The 14,795-nt window shown below is 53.3% G+C and overlaps 3 protein-coding genes and 1 long non-coding RNA gene across 5 annotated transcripts; 3 read left to right on the top strand and 1 right to left on the bottom strand.

Annotated features, from left to right (window-relative positions):
- Nucleotides 1–89: 89 nt before the first annotated feature.
- On the bottom strand, nucleotides 90–7,680 carry LOC106863913 (gap junction delta-2 protein-like). Of its 2 annotated transcripts, XM_088155138.1 has the most exons (4): nucleotides 7,154–7,679; nucleotides 4,022–4,447; nucleotides 3,390–3,405; nucleotides 90–2,586 (listed from the first exon to the last, which is right to left on the bottom strand). In XM_088155138.1, exons 1-4 carry the CDS (start codon nucleotides 7,222–7,224, stop codon nucleotides 2,224–2,226), a joined length of 876 nt encoding a protein of 291 aa, XP_088011264.1. In that variant the 5' UTR covers nucleotides 7,225–7,679; the 3' UTR covers nucleotides 90–2,223. The 2 variants fall into 2 exon arrangements, with proteins under 2 accessions (XP_088011264.1, XP_088011265.1); XM_088155139.1 differs by lacking the exon at nucleotides 3,390–3,405 and having other exon boundaries at nucleotides 4,006–4,447; nucleotides 7,154–7,680.
- On the top strand, nucleotides 2,691–5,709 carry LOC148220565 (uncharacterized). The gene is made up of 2 exons (XR_015798739.1): nucleotides 2,691–2,793; nucleotides 4,019–5,709. It is a non-coding gene; the product is annotated as an uncharacterized LOC148220565 (long non-coding RNA).
- A 311-nt stretch (nucleotides 7,681–7,991) lies between the features above and the next one.
- Nucleotides 7,992–10,242, top strand: LOC148220564 (selenoprotein W-like). The gene is made up of 5 exons (XM_088155140.1): nucleotides 7,992–8,116; nucleotides 8,404–8,428; nucleotides 8,535–8,588; nucleotides 8,943–9,017; nucleotides 9,094–10,242. The coding sequence occupies exons 1-5, from the start codon at nucleotides 8,085–8,087 to the stop codon at nucleotides 9,166–9,168; spliced, it is 261 nt and encodes an 86-aa protein (XP_088011266.1). The 5' UTR covers nucleotides 7,992–8,084; the 3' UTR covers nucleotides 9,169–10,242.
- Nucleotides 10,243–10,599: 357 nt separating this feature from the next.
- Nucleotides 10,600–12,493, top strand: LOC106863929 (histone H3.3A-like). The gene is given in 5 exon segments (XM_088155141.1): nucleotides 10,600–10,876; nucleotides 11,338–11,481; nucleotides 11,776–11,929; nucleotides 12,289–12,348; nucleotides 12,350–12,493. Coding segments are annotated over 4 exon segments (411 nt in total). The 5' UTR covers nucleotides 10,600–10,876; nucleotides 11,338–11,353; the 3' UTR covers nucleotides 12,419–12,493.
- Nucleotides 12,494–14,795: the final 2,302 nt, after the last annotated feature.

Genomic DNA, 14,795 nt, shown 5'->3' with positions numbered 1-14,795 from the left:
TAATCCATTTTGGGATGATTTAAATCAATTTTAGGGTGATTTTAACCCATTTTGGGGGGGATTAAGGGGCCCCCAAATGCTCTCAGGTCTCTGTGACCCCTTTATATATTTATTTACTTTCTTTATTTATTTTATTTATTTACATTTTGGGGGGGCTCTGCCCCCCCCAGCACCTCTGAATCCCCCCCCCAAAATCAATCCCCTCCCCAAATAAAATACAAACGTCCCCAAAATAAATAAAAACGTTCCCAAAATAAATAAAAACGTCCCCAAAATAAATAAAAACGTCCCCAAAATATAAACATCCCTAAAATTAATACAAACATCCTAAAATTAATACGCCCCAAATAAATAGAAATGTCCCTAAAATAAATAAAACCCCACCAAAAAATAAATATAAACCCCTCCCAAATAAATAAACTTCCCATAATAAAAATAATCCCCCCAAGTAAATAAATAAATACATCCTAAATTAAATACAAATATTCCTAAAATAAATACAAATGTTTCTAAATTAAATACAAATATTCCTAAAATAAATATAAATGTTCCTAAAATAAATATAAATGTTCCTAAAATAAATACAAACCCCCCCAAATAAATAAAAAGATTCCTAAAATAAATACAAAGCCCCCAAAATAAACACAATCCCCCAAAATTAAATTTAGGGGAATAAAACTGGGGGGGGGGGGAACCCCAAGATTTGGGAAAACCAGCAGCAAATTTTGGGGTGAAACCCTGAAATTGGGGGATTTTGGGGGGTCCAAAAGCACAGGAATTCTCGGGGGGAAATCCGATGAGTTTAGGGGTGAATTCCCAAAAAATTTGGGGGAAAAACCCTCGGAATTTCGGGTCCAAACTCCCCGAGGCTCTCGAGTCCCAGGTGCAGAAATCCGGGAGGAATTTTGGGGTAAAACCTCGGGAATTTCTGCCTCCAGAGCCCGGAAATTGGGGGTGAAATCCGGGAGGTTCGGGGGTCCCGACCCCAAAGATTTGGGGGCAGCTCCTGGGTTCTGAGTCCAGCCCCAGCAGCTTCGAATCCTGACGGTCCTGGCTCCGAATCCCAGCGATTCTGGGTGGAATTCCATCGATTCCGGGTGGAATTCCAGGGATTCCGGGTGAAATTCCAACAATTCTGGGTGAAATTCCAGGGATTCCGGGTGAAATCCCAGCGATTCTGGGTGAAATTCCAGCGATTCTGGGTGAAATTCCAGGGATTTTGGGTGAAATCCCAGCAACTGTGGCTCCATGGATTTTGGGGTGAAATCCCAACATTTTGTGGCTCCAAACCCCAGCAGTTCCAGGGTGGGATCCCAACAGTTTCGGTTCCAATCCCCAGCGATTTTGGGGTGAAATCCCAAAGTTCTGGCTCCAGCTCAGGGCTCGGCTCCCGTCAGATCCCTCTGCTGACCCCAGTCCCAATCCCAGTCAAATTCCAGTCCAGTCCCAGTTTGGGGTGGATCCCAATCCCAGTCCATCCCAGTCCCATCCCAATCCAATCCCAGTCCATCCCAGTCCATCCCAGTCCCAGCTCACACATAGGCCGACTCGCTGGACTGGGTCCTGCCTGGTGCCGGTGCCACTGGCTCTGATCCCAGTCCATCCCAGTGTATCCCAGTCCCATCCCAGTCCGTCCCAGTCCCATCCCAGTCCGTCCCAGTCCCATCCCAGTATATCCCAGTCCCATCCCAGTCCGTCCCAGTCCGTCCCAGTCCATCCCAGTCCCAGCTCACACGTAGGCCGACTCGCTGGACTGGGTCCTGCCCGGTGCCGGCCCGGCTGGCTCTGATCCCAATCCCCGTCCAATCCCAGTCCATTCCAGTCCGTCCCAGTCCCATCCCAGTCCATCCCAGTCCCAGCTCACACATAGGCCGACTCGCTGGACTGGGTCCTGCCTGGTGCCGGTGCCACTGGCTCTGATCCCAGTCCATCCCAGTCTATCCCAGTCCCATCCCAGTCCGTCCCAGTCCCATCCCAGTATATCCCAGTCCCATCCCAGTCCATCCCAGTCCATCCCAGTCCCATCCCAGTCCATCCCAGTCCCAGCTCACACATAGGCCGACTCGCTGGACTGGGTCCTGCCCAGCGCCGGTGCTGGCCCGGCTGGCTCTGATCCCAATCCCAGTTGATCCCAGTTGATCCCAGTCTATCCCAGTTGATCCCAGTCTATCCCAGTCCCATCCCAGTCCATCCCAGTCCATCCCAGTCCATCCCAGTCCCATCTCACACGTAGGCCGACTCGCTGGACTGGGTCCTGCCCAGCGCCGGTGCCGGTGCCGGTGCCGGTTCCTTCCTGCGGCCGTCCCCCAGCAGGGATTTGCGGCGCGCCCGCGCCCCCCTGACGGCCGCGCGCACCTTGCGCCAGCCCAGGTGGTTGAGCTCGGCCAGGTTGAGCAGCACGCACACCCCGGACACGGCGAACATGAACACCAGGAACACGCTCTTCTCCGTGGGCCGCGACACGTAGCACTCGACCTCCTTGACACACGGGTACCTGTCACACTCGAAGATGGCCGGCACGTTGAAACCGTACAGGAAATACTGGCCGCCCAAAAACCCGATCTCCAGAGCGTTCCTGAACACCACCTGGGCACCAAAAACACACCTGGGAGTGAGGAACAGGTAAATCCCTACAGGAAATACTGGCCGCCCAAAAACCCCATCTCCAGAGCGTTCCTGAACACCACCTGGGCCAAGAAACACACCTGAGATACTGCCCGCCCAAAAAACCCATCTCCAGAGCGTTCCTGAACACCACCTGGGCAAAGAAACACACCTGGGAGTGAGGGACAGGTAAATCCCTACAGGAGATACTGCCTGCCCAAAAACCTGATCTCCAGAGCGTTCCTGAACACCACCTGGGCAAAGAAACACACCTGAGATACTGCCTGCCCAAAAACCCGATCTCCAGAGCGTTCCTGAACACCACCTGGGCACCAAAAACACACCTGAGACACTGCCTGCCCAAAAAACCCGATCTCCAGAGCGTTCCTGAACACCACCTGGGCACCAAAAACACACCTGGGAGTGAGGGACAGGTAAACCCTGGGGGGCAGGGACAGGTAAATGCTGGGGTGAGGCAGGACAGGTGAGTCCTGGGGGGCAGGGACAGGTAAATGCTGGGTTCCAGGATTCTCCAGGTAACACCACGCTACCAAAAAACTTTTTTTTTTTTTGGGTGTTTTTCTCACCCGTAACAACACACCTGAATCTCCAGACCAGCCTGTCGAACCACCACACCACCAAAAAGCCTTTTTTGTGGTTTTTACCCCATTTTTTGGTGTTTTTTACCCCATTTTTTGGTGGTTTTTACCCCATTTTTGGTGGTTTTCACCCCATTTTTGGTGTTTTTTACCCCATTTTTGGGACATTTTTAACCCTTTACCCACCTGTATCACGTAGAACCTGGAGATCCCCTCCTGCCTTTTCATCTTGGCACTCCAGGACAGCATCACCACATCACCAAAACCCCTCTTTTTTAATGTTTTTTACCCCATTTTTGGTGGTTTTTACCCCATTTTTTCGTGGTTTTTTACCCCATTTTTTCGTGGTTTTCACCCCATTTTTTGGTGTTTTTTACCCCATTTTTGGTGGTTTTTACCCCATTTTTTCGTGGTTTTTACCCCATTTTTGGTGTTTCTTACCCCATTTTTTGGTGTTTTTCACCCCATTTTTTGGTGGTTTTGACCCCATTTTTTGGTGTTTTTTACCCCATTTTTGGTGGTTTTTTACCCCATTTTTTGGTGTTTTTCACCCCATTTTTTGGTGTTTTTCACCCCATTTTTTCGTGGTTTTTTACCCCTTTTTTTGTGTTTTTTACCCCATTTTTTGGTGTTTTTCACCCCATTTTTTCGTGGTTTTTTACCCCTTTTTTTGTGTTTTTTACCCCATTTTTTGGTGTTTTTCACCCCATTTTTTAATGGTTTTTACCCCATTTTTTGTACTTTCACCCCATTTTTTTGTATTTTCACCCCATTTTTGGGACATTTTTAACCCTTTACCCACCTGTATCACATAGAACCTGGAGATCCCCTCCTGCCTTTTCATCTTGGCGCTGCGGGGCGGCCTCGGCGCCGCCTCCCCCTCGTCCCTGGCTCCGTCGGGCGCGGCTCCGGTGCCGGTGGCGGTTCCGGTGGCGGTTCCGGTGCCCGGTTTGGGTTTCCGCGGCTCCAGCAGAGGGTGCAGGAAGGAGCAGCGGCGCTCCCGCTGCTTGGCCGCCTGGTGCACGGAGTAGGTGATGAAGCAGAGGCTGGGCGTGCACACCAGGATGATCTGGAACACCCAGTAGCGGATGTGCGAGATGGGAAAGGCTTTGTCGTAGCACGCCTGGTTACAGCCCGGCTGCAGCGTGTTACACATGAACATGCTCTGCTCGTCCTCGTACACCGTCTCGCCCACGATGGCCACGATCAGGATGCGGAAAATCACCACCACCGTCAGCAGGATGCTGGAAAAATATAAAATTATCATTAAATTATCAATTAAAATCCAAAAATCATCAATAAATCACCACCACCGTCAGCAGGATGCTGGGAAAATATAAAATCATCAATTAAATTATCAACTAAAATCCAAAAATCATCAATAAATCACCACCACCGTCAGCAGGATGCTGGGAAAATATAAAATCATCATTAAATTATCATTAAATTATTGTAAAATCACCACCACCGTCAGCAGGATGCTGGGAAATATATAAAATCATCAATTAAATTATCATTAAATCATCATTAAATCCAATAAATCACCACCACCGTCAGCAGGATGCTAGAAAATATATAAAATCATCATTAAATCATCAATTAAAATCCAATAAATCACCACCACCGTCAGCAGGATGCTGGAAAATATAAAATCATCAATTAAATCATCAATTAAATCCAATAAATCACCACCACCGTCAGCAGGATGCTGGGAAAATATAAAATCATCAATTAAATTATCATTAAATCATCATTAAATCATCATTAAATTCAATAAATCATCAATAAATCACCACCACCGTCAGCAGGATGCTGGGAAAATATAAAATCATCAATTAAATCATCAATTAAATCCAATAAATCACCACCACCGTCAGCAGGATGCTGGAAAAAATCATTAAATCATCATTAAATTATCATTAAATTATTGTAAAATCACCACCACCGTCAGCAGGATGCTGGGAAAATATAAAATCATCATTAAATCATCATTAAATCATCATTAAATCCAATAAATCACCACCACCGTCAGCAGGATGCTGGGAAAAATATAAAATCATCAATTAAATCATCAATTAAAATCCAATAAATCACCACCACCGTCAGCAGGATGCTGGGAAAATATAAAATCATCAATTAAATCATCAATTAAAATCCAATAAATCACCACCACCGTCAGCAGGATGCTGGAAAAAATATAAAATCATCATTAAATTATCATTAAATCATCATTAAATCCAATAAATCACCACCACCGTCAGCAGGATGCTGGAAAAATATAAAATCATCAATTAAAATCCAAAAATCATCAATGAATCACCACCACCGTCAGCAGGATGCTGGAAAAATATAAAATCATCATTAAATTATCATTAAATCATCATTAAATCCAATAAATCACCACCACCGTCAGCAGGATGCTGGGAAAATATAAAATCATCATTAAATTATCATTAAATCATCATTAAATCATCATTAAATTCAATAAATCATCAATAAATCACCACCACCGTCAGCAGGATGCTGGGGAAAATGGTAGGTGAAACCCCCTGGGTGTGGAGCCCACCTGTACCCCCGGGTCTCACCTGTACCCCCAGGTCTCACCTGTATCCCTGATCTCACCTGTACCCCCGGGTCTCACCTGTACCCCCAGGTCTCACCTGTACCCCCGGGTCTCACCTGTACCCCTGATCTCACCTGTACCCCCGGGTCTCACCTGTACCCCCGATCTCACCTGTACCCCCAGGTCTCACCTGTACCCCCGATCTCACCTGTACCCCCTGATCTCACCTGTACCCCCAGGTCTCACCTGTACCCCTGATCTCACCTGTACCCCCAGGTCTCACCTGTACCCCCAGGTCTCACCTGTACCCCCGGGTCTCACCTGTACCCCCAGGTCTCACCTGTACCCCTGATCTCACCTGTACCCCCAGGTCTCACCTGTACCCCCGTGTCTCACCTGTACCCCCGGGTCTCACCTGTACCCCCGGGTCTCACCTGGCCCTGCACCCCCCGGGTTTCCCTGTCCCGCCTCACCTGCCCCCACCTGGTCACGTGTCCCCACTGGTCACGTGCTCCCGTGGGCGGCCCTGAGCCACCCCGGGGTCACCTGAGGCCACCTGGGTCACACCTGTCCCCTCCCCCAAATCCCACCTGGATTTGTCCCAGGTGCACCCCCACTGTCACCCCAGTGTCACCAGTGTCACCCCAGTGTCACCCCAGTGCCACCAGTGCCACCAGTGCCACCAGTGCCACCAGTGTCACCAGTGTCACCTGCTGCCCCACGGGAGGTGACAGCGGCGGGGCCGGGCTGGGGGGGGATTTGGGGATCCCGGGGTTTGGATTGGGGTGGATTTGGGATGAATTTGGGGTGGTTTTGGGGTGAATTTGGGTTGTTTTGGGGTGAATTTGGGTGTTTTTGGGGTGGTTTTGGGGTGTACCCGGGGGATTTGGAATCCCGGGGTGAATTTTGGGCGGTTTTGGGGTTGTTTTGGGGTGAATTTGGGTGGTTTTGGGGTGAATTTGGGTGGTTTTGGGGTGTACCCGGGGGATTTGGGATCCCGGGCTGGATTTGGGGAGGATTTTGGGGTGAATTTGGGTGGTTTTGGGGTGAATTTGGGTGGTTTTGGGGTGTACCCGGGGGATTTGGAATCCCGGGGTGAATTTTGGGCGGTTTTGGGGTGGTTTTGGGGTGAATTTGGGTGGTTTTGGGGTGAATTTGGGTGGTTTTGGGGTGTACCCGGGGGATTTGGGATCCCGGGCTGGATTTGGGGTTGGATGTGCGATGGAACAGGGGAGGTTTGGGATGGGTTTGTGGATCCCAGGGGTGGATTTGGGGTAGAACCGGGAGGATTTGGGATCCCGGGGATGGATTTGGGATGGATGTGGGGAGGACCCGGGGGTTTCGGGGGGGTTTCGGGGGGGTTTCGGGGGGATCCGGGGTCGCTCACCGGCCGATCATGGTGGAGTGCTGCTGCACCGCCGCCTCCAGCAGCCGCTCCAGGATGGTCCACTCGCCCATGGCTCCGGCCTGGGGGGCACCGGGACCCCCCGGGACCCCCCCGGGACCCCCCCGGGACCCCCCCGGGTCAGCGGCGGCGCCCCCCGCGCCCCCCCCGCCCCCCGGGATCGGGCGGATCCAGCGGATCCCGGGGATCCATCGGAGCTGCGCCGGCAGGGGGAGGGGAGGGGCGGGACTGGGAGGGACTGGGGGAGACTGGGAGGGACTGGGAGGAATGGGAGGGACTGGGAGGAGACTGGGAGGGGACTGGAGCGGGACTGGGAGGGGACTGGTAGCACTGGGAGATAATGGAGAAGGACTGGGAGGGACTGGAGGCGGGACTGGTCCCACTCGTCCCAGTGGTGGCCCCTCCCCGGTCTCACTGGTCCCAGTGGTGGCCCCGTACTGGTCTCACTGGTCCCAGTGGTGTCCCCGTACTGGTCCCAGTGGTGGCCCCGTACTGGTCTCACTGGTCCCAGTGGTGTCCCCGTACTGGTCCCAGTGGTGGCCCCTCCCCGGTCTCACTGGTCCCAGCGGTGTCCCCGTACTGGTCCCAGTGGTGTCCCCGTACTGGTCCCAGTGGTGGCCCCGTACTGGTCTCACTGGTCCCAGTGGTGTCCCCGTACTGGTCCCAGTGGTGGCCCCTCCCCGGTCTCACTGGTCCCAGTGGTGGCCCCGTACTGGTCTCACTGGTCCCAGTGGTGTCCCCGTACTGGTCCCAGTGGTGGCCCCTCCCCGGTCTCACTGGTCCCAGTGGTGGCCCCGTACTGGTCCCAGTGGTGGCCCCGTACTGGTCCCAGTGGTGGCCCCGTACTGGTCCCACTGGTCCCCCCCAGTGGCCCCTCCCCGGTCCCGCCTCCCGCGCATGCGCAGTTGCCGCCATGGCGCCGCTCCGAGTCCATGTCCTTTACTGGTACCGGGGGGCCCAAACTGGGGGGGGGGGGGTCCCCAATTCTGGGGGGGGTCCCAAATTCCGGGTGAGGGTCCCCAATCCCGAGGGGGGGGTCCCTAAATCCGCGGGTGTTCCCAGTTTTGGGGGGGTCCAAACTGGGAGGGGTCCCCAATTCTGGGGTGGGGGGGGGGGGTCCCTGAGCCCCTGAGAGGGTCCCTGACCCGGGGGGGGTCCCCAATTCTGGGGCCGGTCCCCAATTTTGGGGGCTCCCCATTTTTACCCCCCCTCAATTTCCGCCCCCTCCCCAGCGGAGCCTGAGGCTACAAACCCAAGGTGAGCCCCTCCCCCCCCCTTTTCTGACCCCCCCCAAAACCGGGGGGACCCCCAAAAAATCGAGGGGACCCCAAAAAACAAACGGGAACCCCCCCAAATGTTTCAGTTTGAGAAGCTGAAGCAGGAGCTGGAGCGGCGCTTCCCGGGAGCCCTGGACGTGGTGGGACTGGGGGACCCCAAATGTGGGGAGGGGGACCCGAATTTGGGGAGGGGGACCCGAATTTGGGTGGGGGTCGGGGATGATTCGGGGAGGGGGTGCGGGATTTTGGGGGGGGGGTTTCACGGGATTTGGGGTTGGATCTGTGGGATTTTTGGGGGGGTCTTGGGATTTTCTTGGGGTGGGATTTTGGGGGTTTCTCCACGTGGGGGGAAGATTTTTGGGGATTTTTTTGGGGTGGAATCCCCGGGATTTGGGGGTCTCTCAGCATTGGGGTGGGAGGAGTTTTGGGATTCGGGGATTTTTTTGGGATGAATCCCTGAGATTTTGGGGTCTCCCCTGTCCTGTCCCCCCCAGAGCGGCCAGGGCACCCCGGAGGTGACCGGATGGTTTGAGGTGACCGTGGGGGGACACCTGGTCCACTCCAAAAAGGTGAGTGCCCCTCCCCCACCCCTCCCCACAATTTTGGGGTCCCCTCCCTCCCCTCTGAGCGCTGCCCCCCCCCCAGAACGGCGATGGCTTCGTGGACAGCGACTCCAAACTGCGCAGGATCGCCGCCGCCATCGAGGCCCGCCTGGCCTAGGCCCCGCTAGGGCGGCCCTGGCGCGACATGGCGCGAAATATCGCGAGATATCGCCAAATAGCGCGGGATATCGCGAGATCTCGCCAAATATCGCGGGATATCGCGAGAGCTCGCCAAATATCGCGGGATATCGCAAAATATCGCGGGGTATCTGACGATATCGGGACATGTCGCGACAGTGCTGACCCCCCCCCCCCCCAGCCCCCCCCGCCCCTCCCCCACGCTCCATGACGGGAATCGCCGAAACGGCACCGGCGATTGCCTGACCCCGCGTGGGGGAGGGGAACGGGGGGCTGGGGGGGCAGAGACCCCCAAAACCCATCGGAGCCCACCCCAAATCCCTCAAATCCCGCCCAAAATCCCTCAAATTCCACCCAAAATCCCTCAAATTCCACCCAAAATCCTTCATTCCCACCCAAAATTCCTCAAATTCCACCCAAAATCCCTCATTTCACCCCAAATCCTTCAAATCCCGCCCAAAATCCCTCACATTCCACCCAAAATCCTTCAAATTTCACCCCAAATCCTTCATTCCCACCCAAATCCCTCAAATTCCGCCCAAAATCCCTCACATTTCACCCCAAATCCCTCACATTCCTTCATTCCCACCCGAAATCCTTCATTCCCACCCAATATCCCTCAAATCCCACCCAAAATCCTTCAGATCCCACCCAAAAATCCTTCAAATCCCACCCAAACCCCTTAAATTCTGTCCTAAACCCTCTGATCCTACCCCAGATCCCTCAAATCCCACCCGAAATCCCTCAAATTTCACCCAAAATCTTTCCCCCCCCCAATTTTTCCTTTCTCCCCCCAATCCTTCCCCTCACTCCAAATCCTTTTTTTTTTTTCATTCACCGACGCCGTTTTCAGCCAAATTCGGGTTTTTTTGGGATTCACCTCCCACCGAATGCTCCCTGAAAGGCTGAAAAACTGGGAAAAAAAAAAAACTTTAAAACCACTGAAAACACCCAACGTTTTTATTTATCATTTCTTAGCTCCCCACCCTCATCCCGGTGTCCTCCTCGTGCCTTTTGGAAATAAAACATTGGAAATAAAACCTTGGGAATCTGAGCCGGATTTTGGGGTGGTTTTTGGGTTCTTTTGTGGGGGTTTTGGATGGGCTGAGCGATTTTACAGGGAAAAGGGAGTTCCAGGCTCTGGGAAATTCCGTTTTCTTGCTTAATCCTGAAAGCAGCCTCGTGGAATCAGGGAATGACGAAATTATTGATTTGGGGGATAAAAGCATGGGAATGTGAGCTGGGTTTGGGTTGTTTGAGGGGTTTTTTTTGGGACCTACTGAGCGTTCCCATGGGAAAAGAGAAATGAGGGGGCGATGGCGCCTCGCTCCGAGCTCCTCCCAAACTCCGTCCTCTGCTTTAAACCCCCCAAAAAAACAACACCTCGGAGTTGGGAAATTGGGAATTATGGAATTAGGAGGCGGTAAAAAAACCAAACCAAAACAAAAAACAGCCTGGGAGCGCCTCAGGCCCCGCGCCCCCCTCAGGCCGCCCAAGATGGCGGCGCGGCCTCACCTCAGCCGACCCCCCCCGTTCCCGCCCCGCCGCGCGCGGGGCACGACGGGAACCGCCCTCAGCCGGGACCCGCCATTTTCTGCCGGGAAAGGCGGGAAGGGGGAGATCGAAGCCGCCGCAGCTGCACCGCGGGACCCGCACGGCTCCAGCGCCGCCGCCAGCGCCGCTCGCAGGTACCGGGGGCGCGGTGGCGGCCGGGGGTCGGTACCGGGGGGTGCTGGGGCGGGGGGAAGTACCGGGAAGGCTCCGGTGCGCGGGGGGTGGGGGGGGGGCCGGGTCGCCTGAGGAGAAGCTCCTCCATAGTCCCGCCTTCCGTGCGGTGCCGCGCGCTGATTGGCCGGCACGCCGGGCTTTGATTGGCTGTGAGGCGCGTCTATCAAAGGGAGGGTGCGGAAACGCCGCCGCCCCTGCGAATCAGCGGGGGCTTCGCGGGGGTTTTGTGGGTGCAGTAGTTTCGGGGCAGCGCGGGCGGCGTGCTCAGCCATTCAGGCGCGGGGAAGCGATCACGTGACGCGGCGCGGGGCGCTCGTGGGAGCTGTAGTCGCGTAGGCCGCGCCAGGCTCTCTCTCCGTTTTTCCCGTTTTTTCCGTTTTTTTCGCCCCGTTTTCCTCCCGGTTTTTCCCGGCTCTTCCAGGCTGTGACGGCCCGGGATGGCCCGCACCAAGCAGACGGCTCGGAAATCCACCGGCGGCAAAGCGCCGCGCAAGCAGCTCGCCACCAAGGCCGCCCGGAAGAGCGCGCCCTCCACGGGGGGCGTCAAGAAACCGCATCGCTACCGGTAACCGGGGACACTGGGGATACTGGGAGGGACACTGGGGGACACTGGGAGGGACACTGGGGACACTGGGATGGGTAGCAGGGAACCAGGAGGTGGCACAGCCCCCCCACAGGGACACACCTGGGCACACCTGGGACAGGTGAGGGACACACCTGAGCACACCTGGGTACTGACAGTGACACCCTAAACCGCAGCTGTGCTTCCAGAGCGCGGCCATTGGTGTCACCTGTGTGTGTCCTCACCTGTGTCTCACCTGTGTCCCACCTGTGTCTCACCTGTGTCTCACCTGTCCAGGCCCGGCACGGTGGCGCTGCGCGAGATCCGGCGTTACCAGAAATCCACGGAGCTGCTGATCCGGAAACTTCCGTTCCAGAGGCTGGTGAGGGAAATCGCGCAGGACTTCAAAACCGACCTGCGCTTCCAGAGCGCGGCCATCGGGGCCCTGCAGGTGAGGGACACACCTGGGACACACCTGGGCGGGTGAGGGACACACCTGGGACACACCTGGGACACACCTGGGCACACCTGGGTACTGACAGTGACACCCCAAAACCGACCTGCGCTTCCAGAGCGCGGCCATTGGTGTCACCTGTATCACCTGGGGGTGTCCCACCTGTGTCCCACCTGTGTCTCACCTGTGTCACCTGCCCAGGAGGCCAGCAGGGCGCACCTGGTGGGGCTGTTTGAGGACACAGGGGTGGGATACATGGACAGGGGGATGCCAGGTGACACCCAGGTGATCCCATGGGAGTCTCACCTGTGTGTCACCTGTGTGTCACGTGTGTGTCACCTGTCTCCCGTGCCCAGGAGGCCAGCGAGGCGTACCTGGTGGGGCTCTTCGAGGACACCAACCTGTGTGCCATCCACGGCCAAGCGTGTCACCATCATGCCCAAGGACATCCAGCTGGCCCGGAGGATCCGCGGCGAGCGCGCCTGAGCCCCCAAAATCCGAAAAATTCACCCCAAAATCACCCCAAAATCCGCAAAATTCACCCCAAAATCCACCCCAAAATCCACAAAATTCACCCCAAAATTCACCCCAAAATCCGCAAAATTCACCCCAAAATTCACCCCAAAATCCGCAAAATTCACCCCAAAATTCACCCCAAAATCCACAAAATTCACCCAAAAATTCACCCAAAATCACCCCCAAAATCTGCAAAATTCACCCCAAAATTCACCCCAAAATCCGCAAAATTCACCCCCAAACTGCCCAAAATCCACAGAATTCACCCCAAATTCACCCCAAATTCACCCCAAAATCCGCAAAATTCACCCAAAATTCACCCCAAAATCCGCAAAATTCACCCCCAAACTGCCCAAAATCCACAAAATTCACCCCAAATTCACCCCAAATTCACCCCAAAATCCGCAAAATTCACCCCAAAATTCACCCCAAAATCTGCCCAAAATCTGCAGAATTCACCCCAAATTCACCCCAAAATCCACAAAATTCACCCCAAATTCACCCCAAATTCACCCCCAAATCCACAGAATTCACCCCAAAACCCACCCAGAATTCACCCAAAATTCACCAAATTCACCCAAAATTCACCCAAAAATCCACAAAATCTGCCCCAAATTGGCCAAATCCACCCAAAATTCAGGAAAATCCCCCAAATCCCCCCCCCCCAAATTCCCCAATTCCGGCACTTTGGGGCCATTTCGGGTTTTTTACTCTCGGCTCTTCCCGGTTTTTTACTCGAGATTTTTTTGTTTTTTGTTTTTTTTGGGTTAAAAACGGGATTTTTGGGGGGTGGGGGAGGGGGAGGAAGGAAACCCCCCCCGGAATTTCCGGATTTCCTCGGAATTCCACCCAAAAAACTTTTCTGGGGGTTCCTGAAATTCCTTGAATTTATCCCCCGAATTCCCGAAGGTTCCGGAGGTTTTTTTTTTTGGGGGGGGGGGGGTGATTTTTCCCCTTTTTTGGTTTTTTTTGGGTTTTTTTTGGGTGAATTTGGGGTGTCCAGACCGGGAGTTTTGGGAATTTTGGGAATTCCCGGTTTTCTACTCGAGGTTTTTGGGGTTAAAATTTGGGATTTTGGGGTTGGGGGGGTGGGGGGGGGGGCGTGGAATTGACGAAAATTCCCGAATTCCCCAAAATTCCACCCAAAAAAATTTTTTTTTTTTTTTTTTTTTCGGGGGGGAGGGGGGGGTGGAATTCCTTAAATTCCCGCCCCTTTATCCCAAAATTTCGGGAGTGGAGTTAATGACTGGGGGAGGGTTAATTAAAGGGGGGGTTTAATTGGGGTGGGCGTGGCTTCAACTCCTTCCCAAAATAAAGAAAATTCCAGAAAAATTCCCGAATTTCCTCGCAGTTCCACCCCCAAATTTTTTTTTTTTTTTTTTTTTTTTGTGGATTTCCCAATTTCCCGCCCCCTTTTGTCCCCAAATTTTTTTTTTTTTGGGGTGGGGGAGGGGCGGGGTGGGGGAGGGGATGATCCCGTGGGCTTTGATAAAATTGTCCCGATAATCGGGATTAGGGGGGGGAGGGGCGGCCACCCGAGGGCCCCGCGGGGGGGGAGGGGCTCGGTGTCAAAATCATTCCCTCGGTATTGAAAAAAAAAATTTAAAAAAAAAATTTAAAAATCGGGATTTGCGAGAACGGGATTTCCGTGGGATCGGCACGATTTTTGTATTAAAAAAAAAAAAATGAAAAAAAAGAGTTTTTTTGGTTAAAAAATCCAAATTTTTGGCTCCTTGCGGAGGGATTTGATGATTTCTGATTTTTCTGTTGGGGTTTAATAACGGTTTCCGAGTTTTTTGTCGTATTTTATATTAAAACAAATCGGGATTTGGGCGTGAAAACGGGATTTCCCGGGGATTATCCCAATTTTCGTATTAAAAAAAGAAAAAACAAAAAAGAGGTTTTTGGTTAAAATACCCAAATTTCGAATTCTTATGGAGGGATTTAAGAACGGTTTCCGAAATTTATCACATCACACACGTTTTGTATTTTTGAAAACCCCGGGGTTTGGGATCGGTGGAAATGAAATTTCCGTGGAATTATCCCGGAGTTGTTTTTTTTTTTTTTTTTTTTTTTACATTTCAACAAAATAAAAATCAATTTATTCCCCCGAATTTCACCCCCCAAAATTCCCAATTTCGGCTCCTGCCATCCCCAAATTTTTAATTTTTTTTTTTTTTTTTTTTTTTTTTTTTGGGGTGTGGGGTCTCTCTCCCCTCCCCCCCCCCGTTTTTCCCCGGCCCCTCCCCCCCCCCGCCCCTCCCCCCCCCCCTCCCGATTTGGGTTAATCCCCCTCCCCCCCTCCCCCCCCCCAAATCCGCGTCTGGAAAACAACGGAGGAATCTTA

The sequence above is a fragment of the Sturnus vulgaris genome, chromosome 35, assembly GCF_052056855.1.
Source record: "Sturnus vulgaris isolate bStuVul1 chromosome 35, bStuVul1.hap1, whole genome shotgun sequence".
NCBI classification, from domain to species: domain Eukaryota; kingdom Metazoa; phylum Chordata; class Aves; order Passeriformes; family Sturnidae; genus Sturnus; species Sturnus vulgaris.
This window is presented reverse-complemented; position numbering and strand designations above follow the sequence as displayed.

Coding starts and splice junctions, on each gene's coding strand:
- LOC106863913 (XM_088155139.1), bottom strand. CDS start 7,224: ATGGGCGAGTGGACCATCCTGGAGCGGCTGCTGGAGGCGGCGGTGCAG. Junction 4,448..7,153: donor CACTCCACCATGATCGGCCG/GTGAGCGACCCC, acceptor ATATTTTTCCAG/CATCCTGCTGACGGTGGTGG. Junction 2,587..4,005: donor CCAGGTTCTATGTGATACAG/GTGGGTAAAGGG, acceptor TTTGGTGCCCAG/GTGGTGTTCAGGAACGCTCT.